Here is a 15,611-nt window from a genome sequence, read left to right as displayed (position 1 = left end):
CTCGGTTACAGATACATGTGACCCAGATTTTACGATGAGGCCCAGGCTTTCAAATCTCACTGGATGAGGAAGCTCAATCGAATTAAAGAGAGATTGCAATGGCTCGGGTGCCGGGAAGGCTTGTACTTGACCATAATTTTTGAACCAGGTTGAATCGAGAATGTCCATGTGGAGCTGCGAGCTATCAAAGAGTTCCGCGAGGGTGACCGCGAGGGTGATTTGCGGATAGGCCGTCATGTTGGCCACAAAGCACAAAATGCCACGTTTGATGAGCCCGAATACGAATATTCAATAGATGGTAGACCTAGTGTATAGCTGATGAGGGAGTCGTGCAGGCGTGAAGTGTTGGAGGGTGAAAAGAACAGAGCTGTGCGGCACTAGTATTACCTACGCCCAAGTAGAATAGGTACCTGGGTGTCAAGGCATGTTGCTTTCTTTCTGTTTCTCGCCAAGAGTCATGGTCTTGTCGAAAGGCAAAGGGTGAGGATATGGGGTGCAAATGGAATGCCACAGCCAAAAGTGCAAACATCATGCATTTGACGGCGTTGTGGCTGTGGGCCAATCAGCTGAGTCTGGATTTGGATGAGTAGGCGCACGGACCGCCAAGTCCCCAGGAAGAAGTTGCGATCGGGCAACTCCTCGAGACACCACCACAAACTGTCACCACCGCCGCCGACCTCTCTCCCCGCTTCCCCATTGACCGACCTTGTCCGCTCCTCTCTGCCCCGAGCCGGCCTCATATCATCATGTTGGCTCGATCAGCATTGCGTACTGCGCGTACAGCCGGCGCCGCCGCTCGCAATGCCGCCTCCAAGACGACTTCGGTACGCCTCTTCCCGGCTATCCCACCTTCCACCCTTTCAGAACAACCCATAAACAAATACACCTCCCCCCCCCCCCACAGCTCTCCCGAGCCCCCCACCCCCAGCGAATTCATCTCTGCAATGCACCAGATGGCCCCCTCGCAGGATGCTTATCCCATTGAATGATTCGCTGACGAATTGGATCCTGTAGCGCTCTGCCTCGACGTCCAGCTCTGCCGAGGGAGCTGGCTCTGCGTGGAAGCACAATGCCCTCCCGGCTGGTGCCACTGCCTTCGCCGTCGGTTCAATTGCCTGGTACTGGCATCTCTACGGTCGCAACGTCGATGCGATGACTCCCGCCGAAGAAGGGTGAGTGCTGCCCCCGCTGTCATGTCATATCTTGTTGGAGGTGGGCATGGATGGGTCGGAAAGGGTGGGCACAAGCAGGCGCTAATCCTCTGTCTTTCTTTCTAGTCTTCACCCAACCCCATATCCCTGGGAGCACACAAAGTGGAACAAGACATTTGACCACGCCGCGTAAGTCTGCCATCTGCTCCCCCGCACGTCGATGGCGTACTGAGTCGTTCGCAGTCTCCGCCGTGGTTTCCTCGTCTACCGCGAAGTGTGCGCGTCCTGCCACTCCATCTCCCGCGTTCCCTACCGAGCCCTCGTTGGAAAGCTCATGACGGTTGATGAAGCCAAGGCCCTTGCCGAGGAAAACGAATACGACACCGAGCCCAATGACCAGGGTGAGATTGAGAAACGCCCTGGAAAGCTGTCTGACTACATGCCTGCGCCCTACAAGAACGACGAGGCCGCTCGCGCTGCCAACAACGGTGCCCTGCCCCCGGATCTATCGCTCATGGTCAAGGCTCGCCACGGAGGCTGCGACTACATCTTTAACTTGTTGACTGGTTACCCCGAGGAGCCACCTGCTGGTGCCGTTGTGCCAGAAGGCCTCAACTTCAACCCTTACTTCCCCGGTACTGGTATTGCGATGGCCCGTGTGCTCTACGACGATTTGGTCGAATACGACGATGGGACCAAGGCCTCGACCTCGCAAATGGCCAAGGACGTTGTCGAGTTCTTGAACTGGACCGCCGAGCCTGAAATGGACGACCGCAAGAAGATGGGATGGAAGGTCTTGGCTGTCACCAGTGTGCTGTTTGCGATTAGTGTATGGGTGAAGAGGTGAGCAAGGCACATGGTCATGGTGTGAGATAGGATACTGACAAGCCAAACAGATACAAGTGGGCCCCACTAAAGACCCGCAAACTCATGTACAACCCCCCACAACAGAAGAGCATTCTCGACCAGCTGCCCAAGCCTCACAACAATGGCAAGACGAACCAATAGACGGTTGGCATGGGACTGATATTGGCGAAGTGGGAGGAGCGAGTTGCGGGAAGCGCATGTGTTCTATATCTTGTACAGTGCCAGCTACAGCCTCAGAACACGAATTTTTCAGTTTTCCTTGACTAGGCATTCGGCATAGACTTGCTCCATTTATTCTTTTCAATCTGAATTCGTTTACAGTTCAGCGCTGTCCTAATCTGTGCATCTACAAACTTGATTTATTCTAGCGCGTGTTTTGGGGGTGTGAGGATGATGGGGGTGCGTATTGCGAAGGTGGGATAGGGCTACTACATGTGTAGAGGGTGTAAGATTGTGAATATTGCTCTCTGCAAAGTCAGGATTCGCATTGTTGTCCGTTGTGAGATTGATTCGTCTGCGCGCTAGATATGGTGTCGGATGCGGTTGGATTTGGATGTGCTGTGCTTTTCTTGTAGAAGAAGAAAGAAAGGGGCGGCTTGGTAGATTTTGGGGGGTTGACTGTGTGTGTGGGAGTACCGTGTTTAACAATACTCACACCAGTATTATTACTTTACCTAGATTCTTTCTCTTTTCTTTGTATTTTTAATTTTTTTATTCTTATTTTTTTTAAAAAAGTGCTATCGCTAGTCTTGTACACTCTGCACTGTACCTATGATCCCTAGAGGGAAAAGCGGGATATTTTACCTAATACGTGCTTAGGAGGCTAGATAAGAAGGAAAGGAAGTAAAGAGTATAATGCTTATTAACTAATATATTTAAAATTAATAATATACATTAAAAAGTTGTGTACGTGAGTAGAATATATAGTACTAAAACCCTACTAGGGGTTACTTCTTTAAAGTAAACCTCTTTATAGTCTACTTTAGATAAATATAGCTATGTTAAACTAGTCTTGTACTACTCCTATAGAGTGTGTGTTAGTGTAATGGAGGGGAGGGTGTGAGGTTTTGGCAGGGGGGTGTTGTGTGTAGCTTCTCATGACTGTCTTGAATAGCCTGCGTGAGCCGGTCAATGCTCTTCATGCACGATTCGTACATGGCAACGGCCTTGCTTCCTGCCTGTCGGAAGCTGTGGACCCATTTGTCTTCGCCCAAATCTTCTTTGAAGTGTGCGAGGGTGTTGTGATCACTACGGTACAAAACCGGTTTACAGTAGCCATATTTATCTAAAGTAGACTAAGAAGTGGTTTAGGTAGAAGAAGTAAACCTAAATAGGGTTTACTATACTATCTATTCCACTTTTACTTCTACTTCTATTAATCTACTAGTTTCCTACTAACTATCTAAGTATTTTACCCCTCCTTTCTTTAATCTTCTTTACCACCTCTACCACCACCTCCATCACTACCACCACCTCCACCACCTCTATTATCACCACCTCCTATTAGTAAAAATATCATGACTTATTATTATGTTATATATGCGTATAGCGTAAAGCTAATCTTTTCTACCCCTTTTAGTCTTAGTTAGGTATTATAGTGTATAATAGAAATAAAACTACTTTTTATACTTAATTTAAACCCCTACTATAAAAGTAAACTACTACTTTAAACCTATTTACAGGTATACACGAGGTCAGTTTACACCTATATAGTAAACCCCTAGCGTACCATTCTACAGTAAACAATTTTTTACCGTAGTGGATGTGGGAGTTTAGTGTGCTGAGGGGAGAGGGTGGGGGGTTATTTTGTTTGGGGGTTGTTGGTGTGGTGTGTTTTGCACTGGTATTGTGCTTTTTCTGTGGCGTTGGAGGTGTATGAGGCAGGTTTTTGTCGTCTTGGTAGGTATTCACGGGTACGTCCTCGTTTTGCCATAGCTCCCCTCTTTCTAAGACCTAGTTTCTGCGGCTCGCGTACACACCATCTCATCCAACACCCCTAGTCTGCCTGACTGCGGAGATCCAGGCAAGCCAAGGCAAATCAAAGGAGAGGCGCTACCGGTAAGTCAGGCTCGCATGCTATTCTAACCATCCTGGCTATGACTTCACATGGATTCGACAGTACCGGGAAGGCTCGGCTCCTCAGACGGGTAAATCTAAAAGGATTGATGTCGTACAACAGGCTTACAGTGCGTCTAGGACGTACCAGTATGGGACTTTGGCATTTCAATGGTAGGGTAAATTGACTTTTGCATGTTGGTATGCACAGCTTAGGTGTGTTTGGTGTTGCGTACGAATGAAGCAGTTTACTATATCGGGCATATATCGAGTGCTGCTTGAGAGCGAGATTCCAGATGTGCTGGGTCACATCCCAGGCTAGACACTGTTGTCATCATATTTATCGCGAGGGTGTTCGTGATCAATTTGCATTTCAGTGATACTTTTGTTGCTGCCTTGCCCATTCACCTCTACTGCATTTCACACTCTGATACCTCAATATGGTTTCAACTTATGAATCGAATGGTGCAGCAGCGAATGGACAATCAGAGAATCTCACAAACGAGGATCAGACCGGAGGAGCCCAGCTCGACGCGCTCATTGTCGGTGCAGGCTTCGGGGGCGTGTACCAACTAAAGAAACTGCGCGACGCTGGCTACAAGGTGAAACTTGTAGAGCAGGGATCAGACTACGGGGGTGTAAGTACTATTTCAATGACCTACTCTTGCCATGAAATCTGAACTGATCTCGGACACACAGGTATGGTACTGGAACCGTTACCCAGGCGCACGCGTAGACAGTTCAACACCGCACTACAGCTTTTCCGACCCGGAAATCTGGAGCGACTGGAGTTGGAAGCAAAGGTTCCCCGGTAGCGACGAGATCCGGTCTTACTTTGCGCATGTGGCCCAGAAGTGGGATTTGAGGCGAGATACGCAGTTTGAGACTTTTGTCTCCTCTGCTACGTGGGTCGAGTCCGAGGCAGAGTGGGTGGTGAAGACGGAGGCGGGAGAGACTTTCAGAGCGAGGTTTGTTTTGCTTAGTATTGGGTTTGCGGCGAAGAGGTACATTCCGGATTGGAAGGGCATTGAATCCTTCAAAGGTCGGTTACCTACTTTCTTGTTTCTTACCCTCGTTGCTAACTTGTCGGAGGCACCTTTCTCCATCCTTCGTACTGGCCACACAAACATGTCGATCTGGCAGGAAAAAGAGTGGCCGTAGTCGGCACGGGAAGTACGGGCATTCAAATAGCCCAGGAAGTCAGTAAAGTGGCCAGTCAACTTACCGTCTTCCAAAGAACTCCAAACATGTCGTTGCCGATGCTTCAAGTCGACTACGATACCTCTCATCCAGCACCAGCACATTCCTCATATCCAAACCTCTTCTCCGGCCGCACAAACAGCTTTGCCGGATTCGACTTCAACTTTCTCCCTCGTTCCACGTTTGACGACGGCCCAGAGCAGCGCCAACGAACATACGAGCAGCTTTGGAGCAAGGGAGATTTCAGTTTCTGGTTCGCGACTTACCACGACATGCTCTTCGACAAGGACGCAAATCGCGAAGCCTACAACTTCTGGCGCGACAAGACACGAGCAAGGATTCACGACCCGAAGATTGCAGACATTCTTGCTCCTATCGAACAGCCGTATGCGTTTGGTTGCAAGCGGTTATCGCTGGAGACTGATTATTTCGAAATCTACAATAGGCCCAACGTTTCCCTCGTCGACATTAGTAGCAAGGGCACACCAATACAGGAGATCACTGAGCGCGGTATCAAGACCGCAGAACACGAACACGACTTCGACTACATCATAAGCGCAACAGGGTACGACGCCGTCACAGGCGGTCTTTGTCAAATCGACATGAGAGCTTCGTCTGGCCAGCGCCTCAGCGACTATTGGGCAGACGGCGTGAAAACCTATCTTGGCCTTGCCGTCTCGGGCTTCCCAAATTTGTTCTTCACTTACGGTCCCCAAGCACCTACTGCCTTTTGCAACGGCCCGACGTGCGCCGAGTTACAAGGGAACTGGATCTTGCAAATGATGCGCCATATGCAGAGTCAGTCGTTGCGGAAGATTGAAGTCAAAAAGGAGAGCGAGGAGCAGTATAAACAGCTCGTGTTGAAGCTGGCATATGCGTCACTCCTACCTAGTGTGGATTCTGTGAGTTTAAATCACGGGTGTTTGAGGCTGGTGGAAGTATGCTAATGCTGTGTAGTGGTATATGGGAACGAATATCCCGGGGAAACCAAGGGAGCCATTATTGTATATGGGTGGGGTGCCGGCGTACTATGAGATGATTGGGGAGGTGGCGAGACATGGATATATGGGGTTTGATTTATCGTAGAAGTAGTAGTTGCCGTGGCTACAAAAATTTGTGAATTTTAGCTATTTGTACAGTGTATACAGTACCGGATCCATGAGAAGAAGCTATACAAGAAGGTGCGATGGCACTAGGCTTTTTTAAAGGTGAAGTTGCACTTGTAATTGGGTACGAGTGAACTGGTAATGCTCTCCTCAGAATACTGTGTCGACTCCATGACTAGCCCACATGTCGATGACAGTTGAACAGAGTCATCAAAGGCGATGCCACGTAGCATCTCCATCAACTCTAAAAACCCACGGTGTGTAGCAGGATATGTCTCCACTTGACCGCGCGGATGATCCGTGACCACTTCGATTTCCAATCGACACCCAGCTTCGACAAGGTCCTTGAAACGTGCAATATTCTTGTAAAACGGGAAGCGGTGCTGCAGGTCATTGAGGCCTGGGATCATAATCTGCAACTTAAAGGTACGCAGGATCTTGCTGTCAATCAGCTTTCCCACCATGGCCACCATGAGCCTGGCGTCGTTTCCAACAAGGCAGTATATGACCAAGAATTTCTCAAAACTATACACAAGATCTGGGCCTGGAAGAGTCCTGTGTCAAATTTGCTATATATACTCGATGTCTTTGGCCTTGAGGGGACAAAGTAGTCCACTGAGCAGGCCAAGATAACGGGAGTCGTGCGCGTTGCGGCTAAGAAGTACGCGGCAAAGGGTGAAGCGGACGCTGCCGTGGAGCTCGTCGAGAGCCTTGGAAAGTATCTGCTTGTTTGTTGCAAGGCATTTGGCGGTGACGAGGTAGTTGGCGTAGAGCTTCTTGCTGCCAGCGTACTCTGCTGACACTTCGACTGAGGGACGGCAGACTAGCTCCTGTTCAGTCGTGCTGGCCCAGACTTGCTTGTAGATTATGTTGCGGATCTCTCGGGGAAGATTGAAGAACATGAATGGCATGCTGTTGTCGTGTACTGATGCGGTATACTGAGGTGAATACGGCGAGAGACTTGCAACGGGGTTAAGGCTGTTGTAGGACAAGACCAAATAGAAGCAGCGAAGGCAAGATTTGAGAAGGTGCGGAAGAAGAGATTATGGGAGTGTGCGCCAAGGATTGAGCGTTGGAGGGCGGTAAACAATATCACTCAAGTGACTGAGAGGCCCAAGCTCCAAGGCAGCGCGGTGATCTCAGGGTCATGCTTGTGACGTGTATATGGTCGCTGTTTTTGCATCTGCAGATCGTGTCTTTGATATCGTCCTTCATGTAGAGTATATGCAGCAGCAGCGTCCATTGCCATTTGAGTGATGATCATTGTTATTATATAAGATTAGAGCATAGACAGCTTGCTATCATGACAATCCACTGTGCCCGCCAGCTGACCTTGATCAATCCTGCAGCAACACTCTCTGCACTTGGCACTCCTGAAGCGTTTGGTCCCTCGGGCTGCTGATCCTCTCGTACCGCCTCTTGTACGTTATCGCCAAACGCGCCGATGACATTCCCTGCAGGTGAATACTCACACACAAGGTACCAGCCGGGCGCATCGCCCTCACCACCTTGTTGACCGGCGTTACACTGAGTACGACTACAGCCAACTTGGGTAGTGTTCTTCCACACCAATTGTGTAAAGTGACCAGTGGATGAGCTGCAGACGATGGATGTCAGAATCACGAGAGTAAGTCATAGGGATCAGGAAACCAAAAGCTTCGTCAGTCTGAACCTGAAGTGATTACAGGACTCGGATGAAGGTACTAAACAAACACACAATCGATATCAAAACGACATACCTGAACTGCCCCCCATTGAAGTTGTACTCCTCCCGCTCTTCCCCCCACCCTACAATCGACTCAGTTACATTCGAATATCCAGAGGCTAGGTTTTCTCCGTAGGGGCCACCGCTGTGCTTGAACTCGCAATCCTCGCTCCAATCTGCCGCATAATCTGCTAATGTCGAATTCCATCCCAAGGCCGTCGCGTTGTGCTGCTTTCGATACGTATTCGTCACGTCGAGGACTACATCGCGGAACCGAGTATCGTCTGTGTACTCGATTGATGACTCTGCGCCATTCTGCTGCGCCCACAGTGGGATAGAAAAGAAGAGCGAGGACAGCAGGAGTGGCGCAAATGAAGTAGAACGCATCGTGGGTATACGCGGTAAAAGATACAAGATCATCAACAATGGCGACACGCGCTTTGATATACGAGGGCACTGCGATAAATTGCGGCAATCATCCAACAGATGGAAACATTCATATACCTTGCAGTCGTCCAAGTCAAAGGAATCAGCACCTACAGGCAACGAAAGTCAATCGTACTTGGTCGTCATTCGCTGCAAGCCAAGAGACCACGGCCTTGTATCCCACTCGACGCCCTATTGTCAGACAATGGCCATGGTCTCGCCGACCCTAGATGTTCAATGGCGGCTGTCAATTCGCTCAAAGCAAAGGTCCATCCTTGGAAACGTTGCGATGGAGGCGGTGACGTAACGTGGTGGGTGGCATGTGCGCCGAACTTGAACTTGGCACAGCCCATTCGCTGTCAGTGCTGGAAATTCTACTCTCGGCTCTCATCTCTCGAATGAGCAAAGACTTGGGGGAAATCCACCTGCGGATACTTGTTGGTAACAAGATTTTTTGGGTTCAGGTATGCGCATGTGCTCACGAGGAAAGTCTATTAATTGTCCCCTGGAAACTCGACTCGACGTTGGTCTTAACCAGTCATCGGTTGACTATGGTACCTAGGGTGTCTACTTTCTTTGATCTCCTTTGACATCGGATAGTTTGGAATGTATTCGCTTTTCTGTCATATGCGGGGAAATGTCACATCTGAAAAGGAAATTTAGCCGCCGTCCAATAGAAATTGTAGAATTGACCCATTGCGACGGTGGGGAGCAAGAAAAAAAGAGGCAGACGTTTTGAAGGCCCTTGTTAACCCTCAACTTACTCAAGTGCATTTTGAGTGCATATCCAGAGAATTTTGTTCCAGACCCACGAGATGTGATCAATGGGAGCGTTGATCATCACGTGACTAGGACCTACTCGCACCCAGGGGCTCGGTAGATATGGATCTATACCGTTTGCTCACGCAGGAAGCATTTCAGTTACCAAAGTAATGCCCAAAAGATTCAGAGTACTAGGCTGGCAAATGTGTTCGGGGTACCCAGCGAAGGGTTTGGGTTGGGTTAGGGTCGCATGGGCCTTGGGTATTAGTGTTGGTTGGGTCGCACGGGCCTTAGGTATTGGTATGGTATGGGTTGGGTCGCATAGGCCTCGGGTATAGGTTGGGTCAGGGGTAGCGTTATAATTTTCTGTAATAACCTCGGTACCAAACCCGAGCCTAACCCGATTGGTAATGACCCAACCCAAACCCCTAGCCCGTGCGATGGTCGACCCCAACCCAACCCAAACCCATCGCTAGCGCCAAAAACTTGGGTTGGGTATGTTGGGGAGGGTTTGTCACGTGACATGACCCAACCCGTACCCAACCCATACCCATTTACCACCCTAAGATTCCAGAGCGCACGCTGCAATCTCTTATTAGCAAAGATTAAATCTCTTCTAATTAGCTAGACAGATGTTGACAATTTCAAGGTATGCAGATTATGTAACAAACACTAAATTCTCACGTTCATCTTCTCGTGAATCTAGCTAAAAGCACGTGCTCTACTAGCCTCCTGCTTGAGTAATTTAAAAGCATGCCTTTTTCATTAAAACCTCCATCTTTTAACCTACTTTAGCATCTAGTACCTGAAGTTACGTACTAGTCGCTTAGCATAAATAAAAAGCAATGTCCAATTCGGCTATACTGATTTATTAAACGCCACCCGCAGAAGTACCTACCCTTAGTCGGATGCGAAGCTTTTAGCCTTTTACGTTCTGACAGGATATACCTAGTTACTACATACTACAGGTAGTCAGGGTCCAGGGACCTTTCACTAGAATCTAAACCCAACCCGCACATCACTTTTGCAAATGCGAATTGAGAAACTAGAAGCTGTGCGTTTTCTGGGACGATACCGGTATACCGCATTCAAATGATCCTACTTGCTACGACTAGGTTTGCTAACTATCATAAACAGGAAACTCAGCAAATGCTTTCCAAAATCAAACGTCGCATGAATTAGCCAAGTTAGCAATATTGCCACTGTAAAACTTCTTCCCTTCACCCGCGTCATCACCCATGATCTCACCATACCGAGCGGCAGAGGCTGAGCCGCCTTCGGAGGACTGCGGCTTGTTGTCTCCGATGAATTCCAGAACAGAGCCACACTCCTCTTCCTTGATGAAGAATTGTCGTAGGCCGGTGCCAAGATCGACGCTGAGTTCTTCAGAGGTGGTGCCCCAGCCTCGGGCCCTTGCCTCAACAAACACAGCGTCAACATTGTCCACTTTCATTGCGAAATGATGAACGTGTGATCTACATTTGCGCTTCAGAAGCTTCGAAAACACAGAATCGTCTGACAGGCTTTCTGTGAGAAAAGCGATTCGCTTGTTGTCAAATGGCCAACTCATGAGATGCATTCGGCCATCGTCTTGGCCATCGGCCCTAGAGCCAGTATTGACAGTGAAGGTCCGAACGTATTTGAAGCCTAGCATGCGCTCGTGGAAGAGTTTAATCTTTGTGGTATCAGGCTGAATGGTAGCGTAGTGGTCTAAATGTTGAATCGAATTCACCACTGAGCTCAGCACTTCGGAAGAGGAAGAGAAGTTGTCATGAGACGGCTCTTGGGCTGGAGCCTGACAAAGAATAGTAGGATAACCAGCTTCCTCAGAGTCGATAATCAACTCAGCTTGTCCTTCCGTATTTTCCTCATGGAAGGTGTATGCTTCAGCTTTGAGCAACTCGCGAGCTTTTGCAAGATTGTAAACGGAGAAGCAAACGGAGAAGCCCATGCCGGCAGGACCCATGCCTTCAGCAGCCTTGGCTACACTGATGGTTGGATCTCCGGGCCCAGGAAGTTGGAAGCAGCTGCCATCAGCACTCACTTTGGCACCGTACAATTGCATAATCGTCTGGCTGGCTCTGGCCACATCAGATGATGCTAATTTCAGATGGGTCAGTCCCTTCACACCGAGAAGATTGACGGCTCCGGCACTTCTTAGAGCGTTTGCAAGGCCTTCACAAGCATCCCAGATAGCCGCATTATTGGCTTTTTCGCCCACCTTGACGAAGACGGCATTTATGAAAGCTTTAGTATCATTGGCGCATGCCTCCAAAGTGCTCGCGGCGTATCCTTCCAACGCAAGTCCACTGCAGGCCCGCATGAAGAGATTACTGGTCCCAGAGTTGCTGATCCATTCGGGCAGCATTCGAATACTGGCAGAATCAAGCATAGACAAGATGTCATCTTTGCGTTCAGTTGAATTGAACACGTTGTTCGCTCCCGCAAGAATGAACCGAGCATGAGAAGGAGCTTCAGCAAACGTATCGTTGATCAAAGTGGAGATGATCTTTGAGCTGACGACGTAGCGCTGGGCACAAGGAACGAACACATGACCTTTGCAAACACTCAGGAAGTGAGTGAGGTGTTCTTCGTCGCTGGTGTCAGGTCTCCGAGGAGAATATAGCTCAGACTGTAGCTGGGACTGAGAGAGACCAGCCTCTAGGCTTCGAGGGTCAAAACTTCGGACCGAGCCACTGCCTATCGCACGCCGTCTGCTCATTTCGATACTCGCGCAATCGATGCCATCCCTGTCAAAAATGAAGCCATATTGACTGGAGATACCGACTACCTCGCCGATACCAAGTTGCTTTACAGCCTCGGCGAAAGTAGCGCCTACGCCCCCAAAGCCCTGGAGAATAAGGCGTACTTGCCCTATGAGATCGGGTGCGCTACGTAGGAGGAGTTCCCTAAGCGTGACAGCCATGACGTGGCCAACACTGAACTCATTGACGGACCATTCGCTCTGGCAAATCCTCTCGTTCAGGAGACCATGTATATCGACAGACGCTGTAGTTTCCGAGCCCAAAGCTTTGCGTAAAGCGTCCAGTGCGGTCGCAGTACCTGGAGCGCAGTATGTCCTAGCATGCTCATCGATGACTCTGTGGTCCGTATTGATATCTCCTCCAGTCCCCCAGTACTGCGAGATGACAGCAGCATTGTCGCGGATGAAGCGTTCTAGTACAGCAGGAGCTCGAGGGTCGCAGGATGGAAATCTGATGCCGCCTTTTGCACCAACAATTTGAGGCTGGGAAGATACTGCGAGCTTTGCACTCATGGTGGTAGCGACGTCGCGAACCTCCTCCAAAGTTGCGGCATTGTGCAGGAACAAACCTCCCCCGGAAGCTGTGGGTATTGGCGAATCAATGACGATCCAACCTTCGGCTTCAGAGAGCTTGTCTGTCCAATGCCAAACACAACGTTCATCTATGACAGTGTATGCTGGTAGCGCTTTTGCATTGCACTTCGGTTCGTAGGAGCTTGTGTTTGAGATCGATGTAGAGTTATTGGTATCGTTGTGGCAGATTCGGGGCGCTGATGAAACAACAACGGAAGTGGGGGCAGAAACATTGGACACAGTGGTCAGAGACATGATCAAGTCGTAGGAAATGTGATGAAGACTATGTTGGGGTGGAAACTTGTTTGAGGGTCGTTCAAGCAACCGTAATGAGATGGAACTTTGGGCTATTATTGAAGGCCTTTTATAGTGTGACCTCTCGCCAGAGCTCCCAGCATAGTATTTCCCCAACCCGATCTTCGGGCCTTCAATTTTTACCCAACACTTAGTTCATTTTTTGTTTCAATCGCTCGGGTTGCTATTTGACTATTCAAATGGAGCAACATCCCCTTCAGGCAGTTTTCAGGCACGTGGATCATTGTATGGCAATCTTCGAAAAGACAGCCAGACCCCAGAACCCACGTCTCCCAAGCCGCTTGTACAAGTAGTTTTGGTTATATCATTAGAAATATATGTGGGCTCTAGTGAAGAACTGGGCAAAGGAACATGTCAATCAGTTGTTGGCCCACTGGCTTGTCTTGAGCTTATTCGAGAACGACAGGGTCGGCAGCATTTTGCCAGACTCCGATTGCTATGCCTGTAGGCAGAGCTCCGATGCTAATCACTCGATAACCTATTGTCAAGTGCAGGGTCCTGATCTCCACGACAGATATCTATTGGACAAACATTTGGATTGTGGCGATGTGTGTATTTCTCTTTCCCTTGCAACCATGTCAGACTGACGGAGCGATACTACAAGTCCCTGCATAATTCAAATGCCGTGCTGTGGAGTGCTCAGAATAAATTGCCCGGTGGGCTGCAACATGGTAGAGGGAGCTGTGTTGTCAAATCAAGTGCGAGGGGGCTGACCCACAGGAGTGCCACCGAGCTGTGCATAGGTCGTTTAAATGCACGTTTCGTGGTATCAGGTCATAGAATATGTCAATATCGAAGCTGTTATATGCAAGCAGCCTAATCTCTTAAGGGCCAAGGGTAGTCATGACTAGAAAATATGCTTGGCAGTCATTTACCATCTAACTTGTCTCGATAGATATGCACTGCTCCTGTCAGAAAGAACGCTCATGATCGTCTAAACACGATTAGATGCTAGAAAATTATCAGCCCAAGTGACGGGGCACGTCATTGTATCTCGAAGAAGTATTCGAGAAGAGAAGGGTATTCCTGACATTCACTTGTCATGGGTCATTCCCATTATCATACATATTTGGATCAGCGAATATACCAGTCTGACTTTTGCCTCGTCATGTATTGCACCGTAAACAAGCATTCAAAGGAGGTAAGCTAACGAGACCCTGCGCATACAGTGTATCAGCAATGACTCGATGTAGCCAGTCGCCTCTTCTACCTACAGGATCTACACGACTCCTTCGGAAGTCTTGTCCTCTTGTGGAAGGATTCTGTGCATTCTTCATGTAATTCGGCCCGGACCGTTGTGGGTATATGCCGGCAAGTAGCAATCAGATCTCCAACATGCTTCCCTTGTCCAAGTCGGCAATATACTGTATTTGTTTTGCCAGCAGAGACAGAACCCACAAGGTTAACTGATGCACATCCTCAGCAAGACCTTTGAAAGGTGCATGCGCACAAAGAGGAGACGAGGTGGAGACTATGAATGCAACTCTCCACCGACGACGCGTCTCCTCTCACTGTAGGATTTGGCTGAGAAGGATCAATACGTGGATATATGCTGGTATTTCTCGCGCGTTCGGCGCGTGTGTACCGGTACCTAGGTACCTATCCATAGCATTGGAGGAACTGGATTCCTCTACATTACCGTAGGTAACCGAGCAATGGTCAAGATACAACACTTCGTAGGACAGGGACAAACCAGCAAGCGTATTATCTAAGCCCTAGTCTCAAATCCATGGCCATAGATGTGCAATCACCTTCTAGTGAGTTATTTTCTTCGCACTTGGCTTGGGTAGAGGTCGGCAAGGAAGAGTTGAGCAGGGGTAAAGGGCCGCTTCGATTGGTGGATGCTCGCTAATATTTTACCGTAGTTGGGCGCTCACCGGTACAAAGAGGATTACTGTGTAGCACTATTGTGTACTCTCTATGTGGAGAAACTGTAATGGCACCTCGAAGCGAATGTAGTCTGCACTCAACGGTATCATTATCTAATCGATTTCTTTACGAAGTTGACCGTCTAGTACCGTAACCTTAGTGCTGACAGACCTCATGCTCAATGGCGCAACGCTGATTGGTTACTTTATCCTAGCATGACATGAACTTGGTGTTATCCTTTGTATACCGTGATTTTCCTCTCTGTACCTACCTACCGGTAGTTGAAGCTTGTTGCTTGCGTTGCACTACCTTTGGTTCGACGAACCCCGAAACTTACTACACCTAACCTCAATGAACGCTTTGGCGCTTAGAAAGATACCGTTATTCAAAGTGCTCATTACATACATAAAAAGACAAATCTTTGATTTGGCCGATCGGTGGTACTATGGAGGCTCTCGAGTAATCGGAAATTCAGAGAACAAGAGCAATTGGCCAATGCGCAGCACGGCCAACATGTACGGTGACTAGCGGGCCAACTGTCCATGCATAGGAGACCAGAAAGGGCTTCCTTGGCAGTGGGGGCACGGGTCTCGAGAGTCAGAACCATGGATTTCAGATAATGGTAGCGGTCGACTAAATCGACAGCTCTAAGTTACTAACGACAAAAGTGCTACTCGGTCTCAGTAACGAGTGCATACCATGGACCTGCCTGAGCAAATTCCATGGATGATGAACCTGCCATAATGTTCAGTGACGGAATATACAAGATACAATTCATAGATACTGTGATGCATCACCCTTCCAGTTCACTGTTCCAC

At 48.9% G+C, this 15,611-nt stretch overlaps 6 protein-coding genes across 6 annotated transcripts; 3 read left to right on the top strand and 3 right to left on the bottom strand.

Moving 5' to 3' along the window:
- The first annotated feature begins 406 nt into the window (after positions 1 to 406).
- CYT1 (cytochrome c1) lies at positions 407 to 2,438 on the top strand. The gene is made up of 6 exons (XM_066095161.1): positions 407 to 586; positions 608 to 824; positions 1,015 to 1,172; positions 1,278 to 1,340; positions 1,395 to 1,994; positions 2,048 to 2,438. Exons 1-6 carry the CDS (start codon positions 489 to 491, stop codon positions 2,157 to 2,159), a joined length of 1,248 nt encoding a protein of 415 aa, XP_065954645.1. The 5' UTR covers positions 407 to 488; the 3' UTR covers positions 2,160 to 2,438.
- A 2,075-nt stretch (positions 2,439 to 4,513) lies between these two features.
- IAQ61_001597 (uncharacterized protein) lies at positions 4,514 to 6,359 on the top strand (the record flags this gene model as incomplete). The annotated part of the gene is made up of 4 exons (XM_003833454.2): positions 4,514 to 4,711; positions 4,773 to 5,115; positions 5,166 to 6,175; positions 6,231 to 6,359. The coding sequence occupies 4 exons, from the start codon at positions 4,514 to 4,516 to the stop codon at positions 6,357 to 6,359; spliced, it is 1,680 nt and encodes a 559-aa protein (XP_003833502.1).
- A 106-nt stretch (positions 6,360 to 6,465) lies between these two features.
- Positions 6,466 to 8,504, bottom strand: IAQ61_001596 (uncharacterized protein; the record flags this gene model as incomplete). The annotated part of the gene is made up of 4 exons (XM_003833451.2): positions 6,466 to 6,934; positions 6,959 to 7,317; positions 7,712 to 7,976; positions 8,119 to 8,504. The coding sequence occupies 4 exons, from the start codon at positions 8,502 to 8,504 to the stop codon at positions 6,466 to 6,468; spliced, it is 1,479 nt and encodes a 492-aa protein (XP_003833499.2).
- Positions 8,505 to 8,653: 149 nt separating this feature from the next.
- On the bottom strand, positions 8,654 to 8,863 carry IAQ61_001595 (uncharacterized protein; the record flags this gene model as incomplete). The annotated part of the gene is made up of 1 exon (XM_066095160.1): positions 8,654 to 8,863. The coding sequence occupies one exon, from the start codon at positions 8,861 to 8,863 to the stop codon at positions 8,654 to 8,656; it is 210 nt and encodes a 69-aa protein (XP_065954644.1).
- A 579-nt stretch (positions 8,864 to 9,442) lies between these two features.
- Positions 9,443 to 9,900, top strand: IAQ61_001594 (uncharacterized protein; the record flags this gene model as incomplete). The annotated part of the gene is made up of 2 exons (XM_066095159.1): positions 9,443 to 9,604; positions 9,667 to 9,900. 2 exons carry the CDS (start codon positions 9,443 to 9,445, stop codon positions 9,898 to 9,900), a joined length of 396 nt encoding a protein of 131 aa, XP_065954643.1.
- Positions 9,901 to 10,434: 534 nt separating this feature from the next.
- IAQ61_001593 (uncharacterized protein) lies at positions 10,435 to 12,864 on the bottom strand (the record flags this gene model as incomplete). The annotated part of the gene is made up of 1 exon (XM_003833450.2): positions 10,435 to 12,864. The coding sequence occupies one exon, from the start codon at positions 12,862 to 12,864 to the stop codon at positions 10,435 to 10,437; it is 2,430 nt and encodes an 809-aa protein (XP_003833498.1).
- Positions 12,865 to 15,611: the final 2,747 nt, after the last annotated feature.

This window comes from Plenodomus lingam, assembly GCF_022343315.1.
Source record: "Plenodomus lingam strain CAN1 chromosome Unknown contig_13, whole genome shotgun sequence".
Taxonomy (NCBI): Eukaryota; Fungi; Ascomycota; class Dothideomycetes; order Pleosporales; family Leptosphaeriaceae; genus Plenodomus; species Plenodomus lingam.
Note: the sequence above shows the minus strand (reverse complement) of the source record. Positions and strands in the feature narration are given on the sequence as shown.

What these genes read in the sequence shown, in the direction of transcription:
- CYT1 (XM_066095161.1), top strand. Translation starts at nt 489, where the DNA reads ATGGGGTGCAAATGGAATGCCACAGCCAAAAGTGCAAACATCATGCAT. An exon ending in CCGCCTCCAAGACGACTTCG is followed by an intron (nt 825 to 1,014) that starts GTACGCCTCTTC and finishes TGGATCCTGTAG; the next exon opens with CGCTCTGCCTCGACGTCCAG. An exon ending in ATTAGTGTATGGGTGAAGAG is followed by an intron (nt 1,995 to 2,047) that starts GTGAGCAAGGCA and finishes CAAGCCAAACAG; the next exon opens with ATACAAGTGGGCCCCACTAA.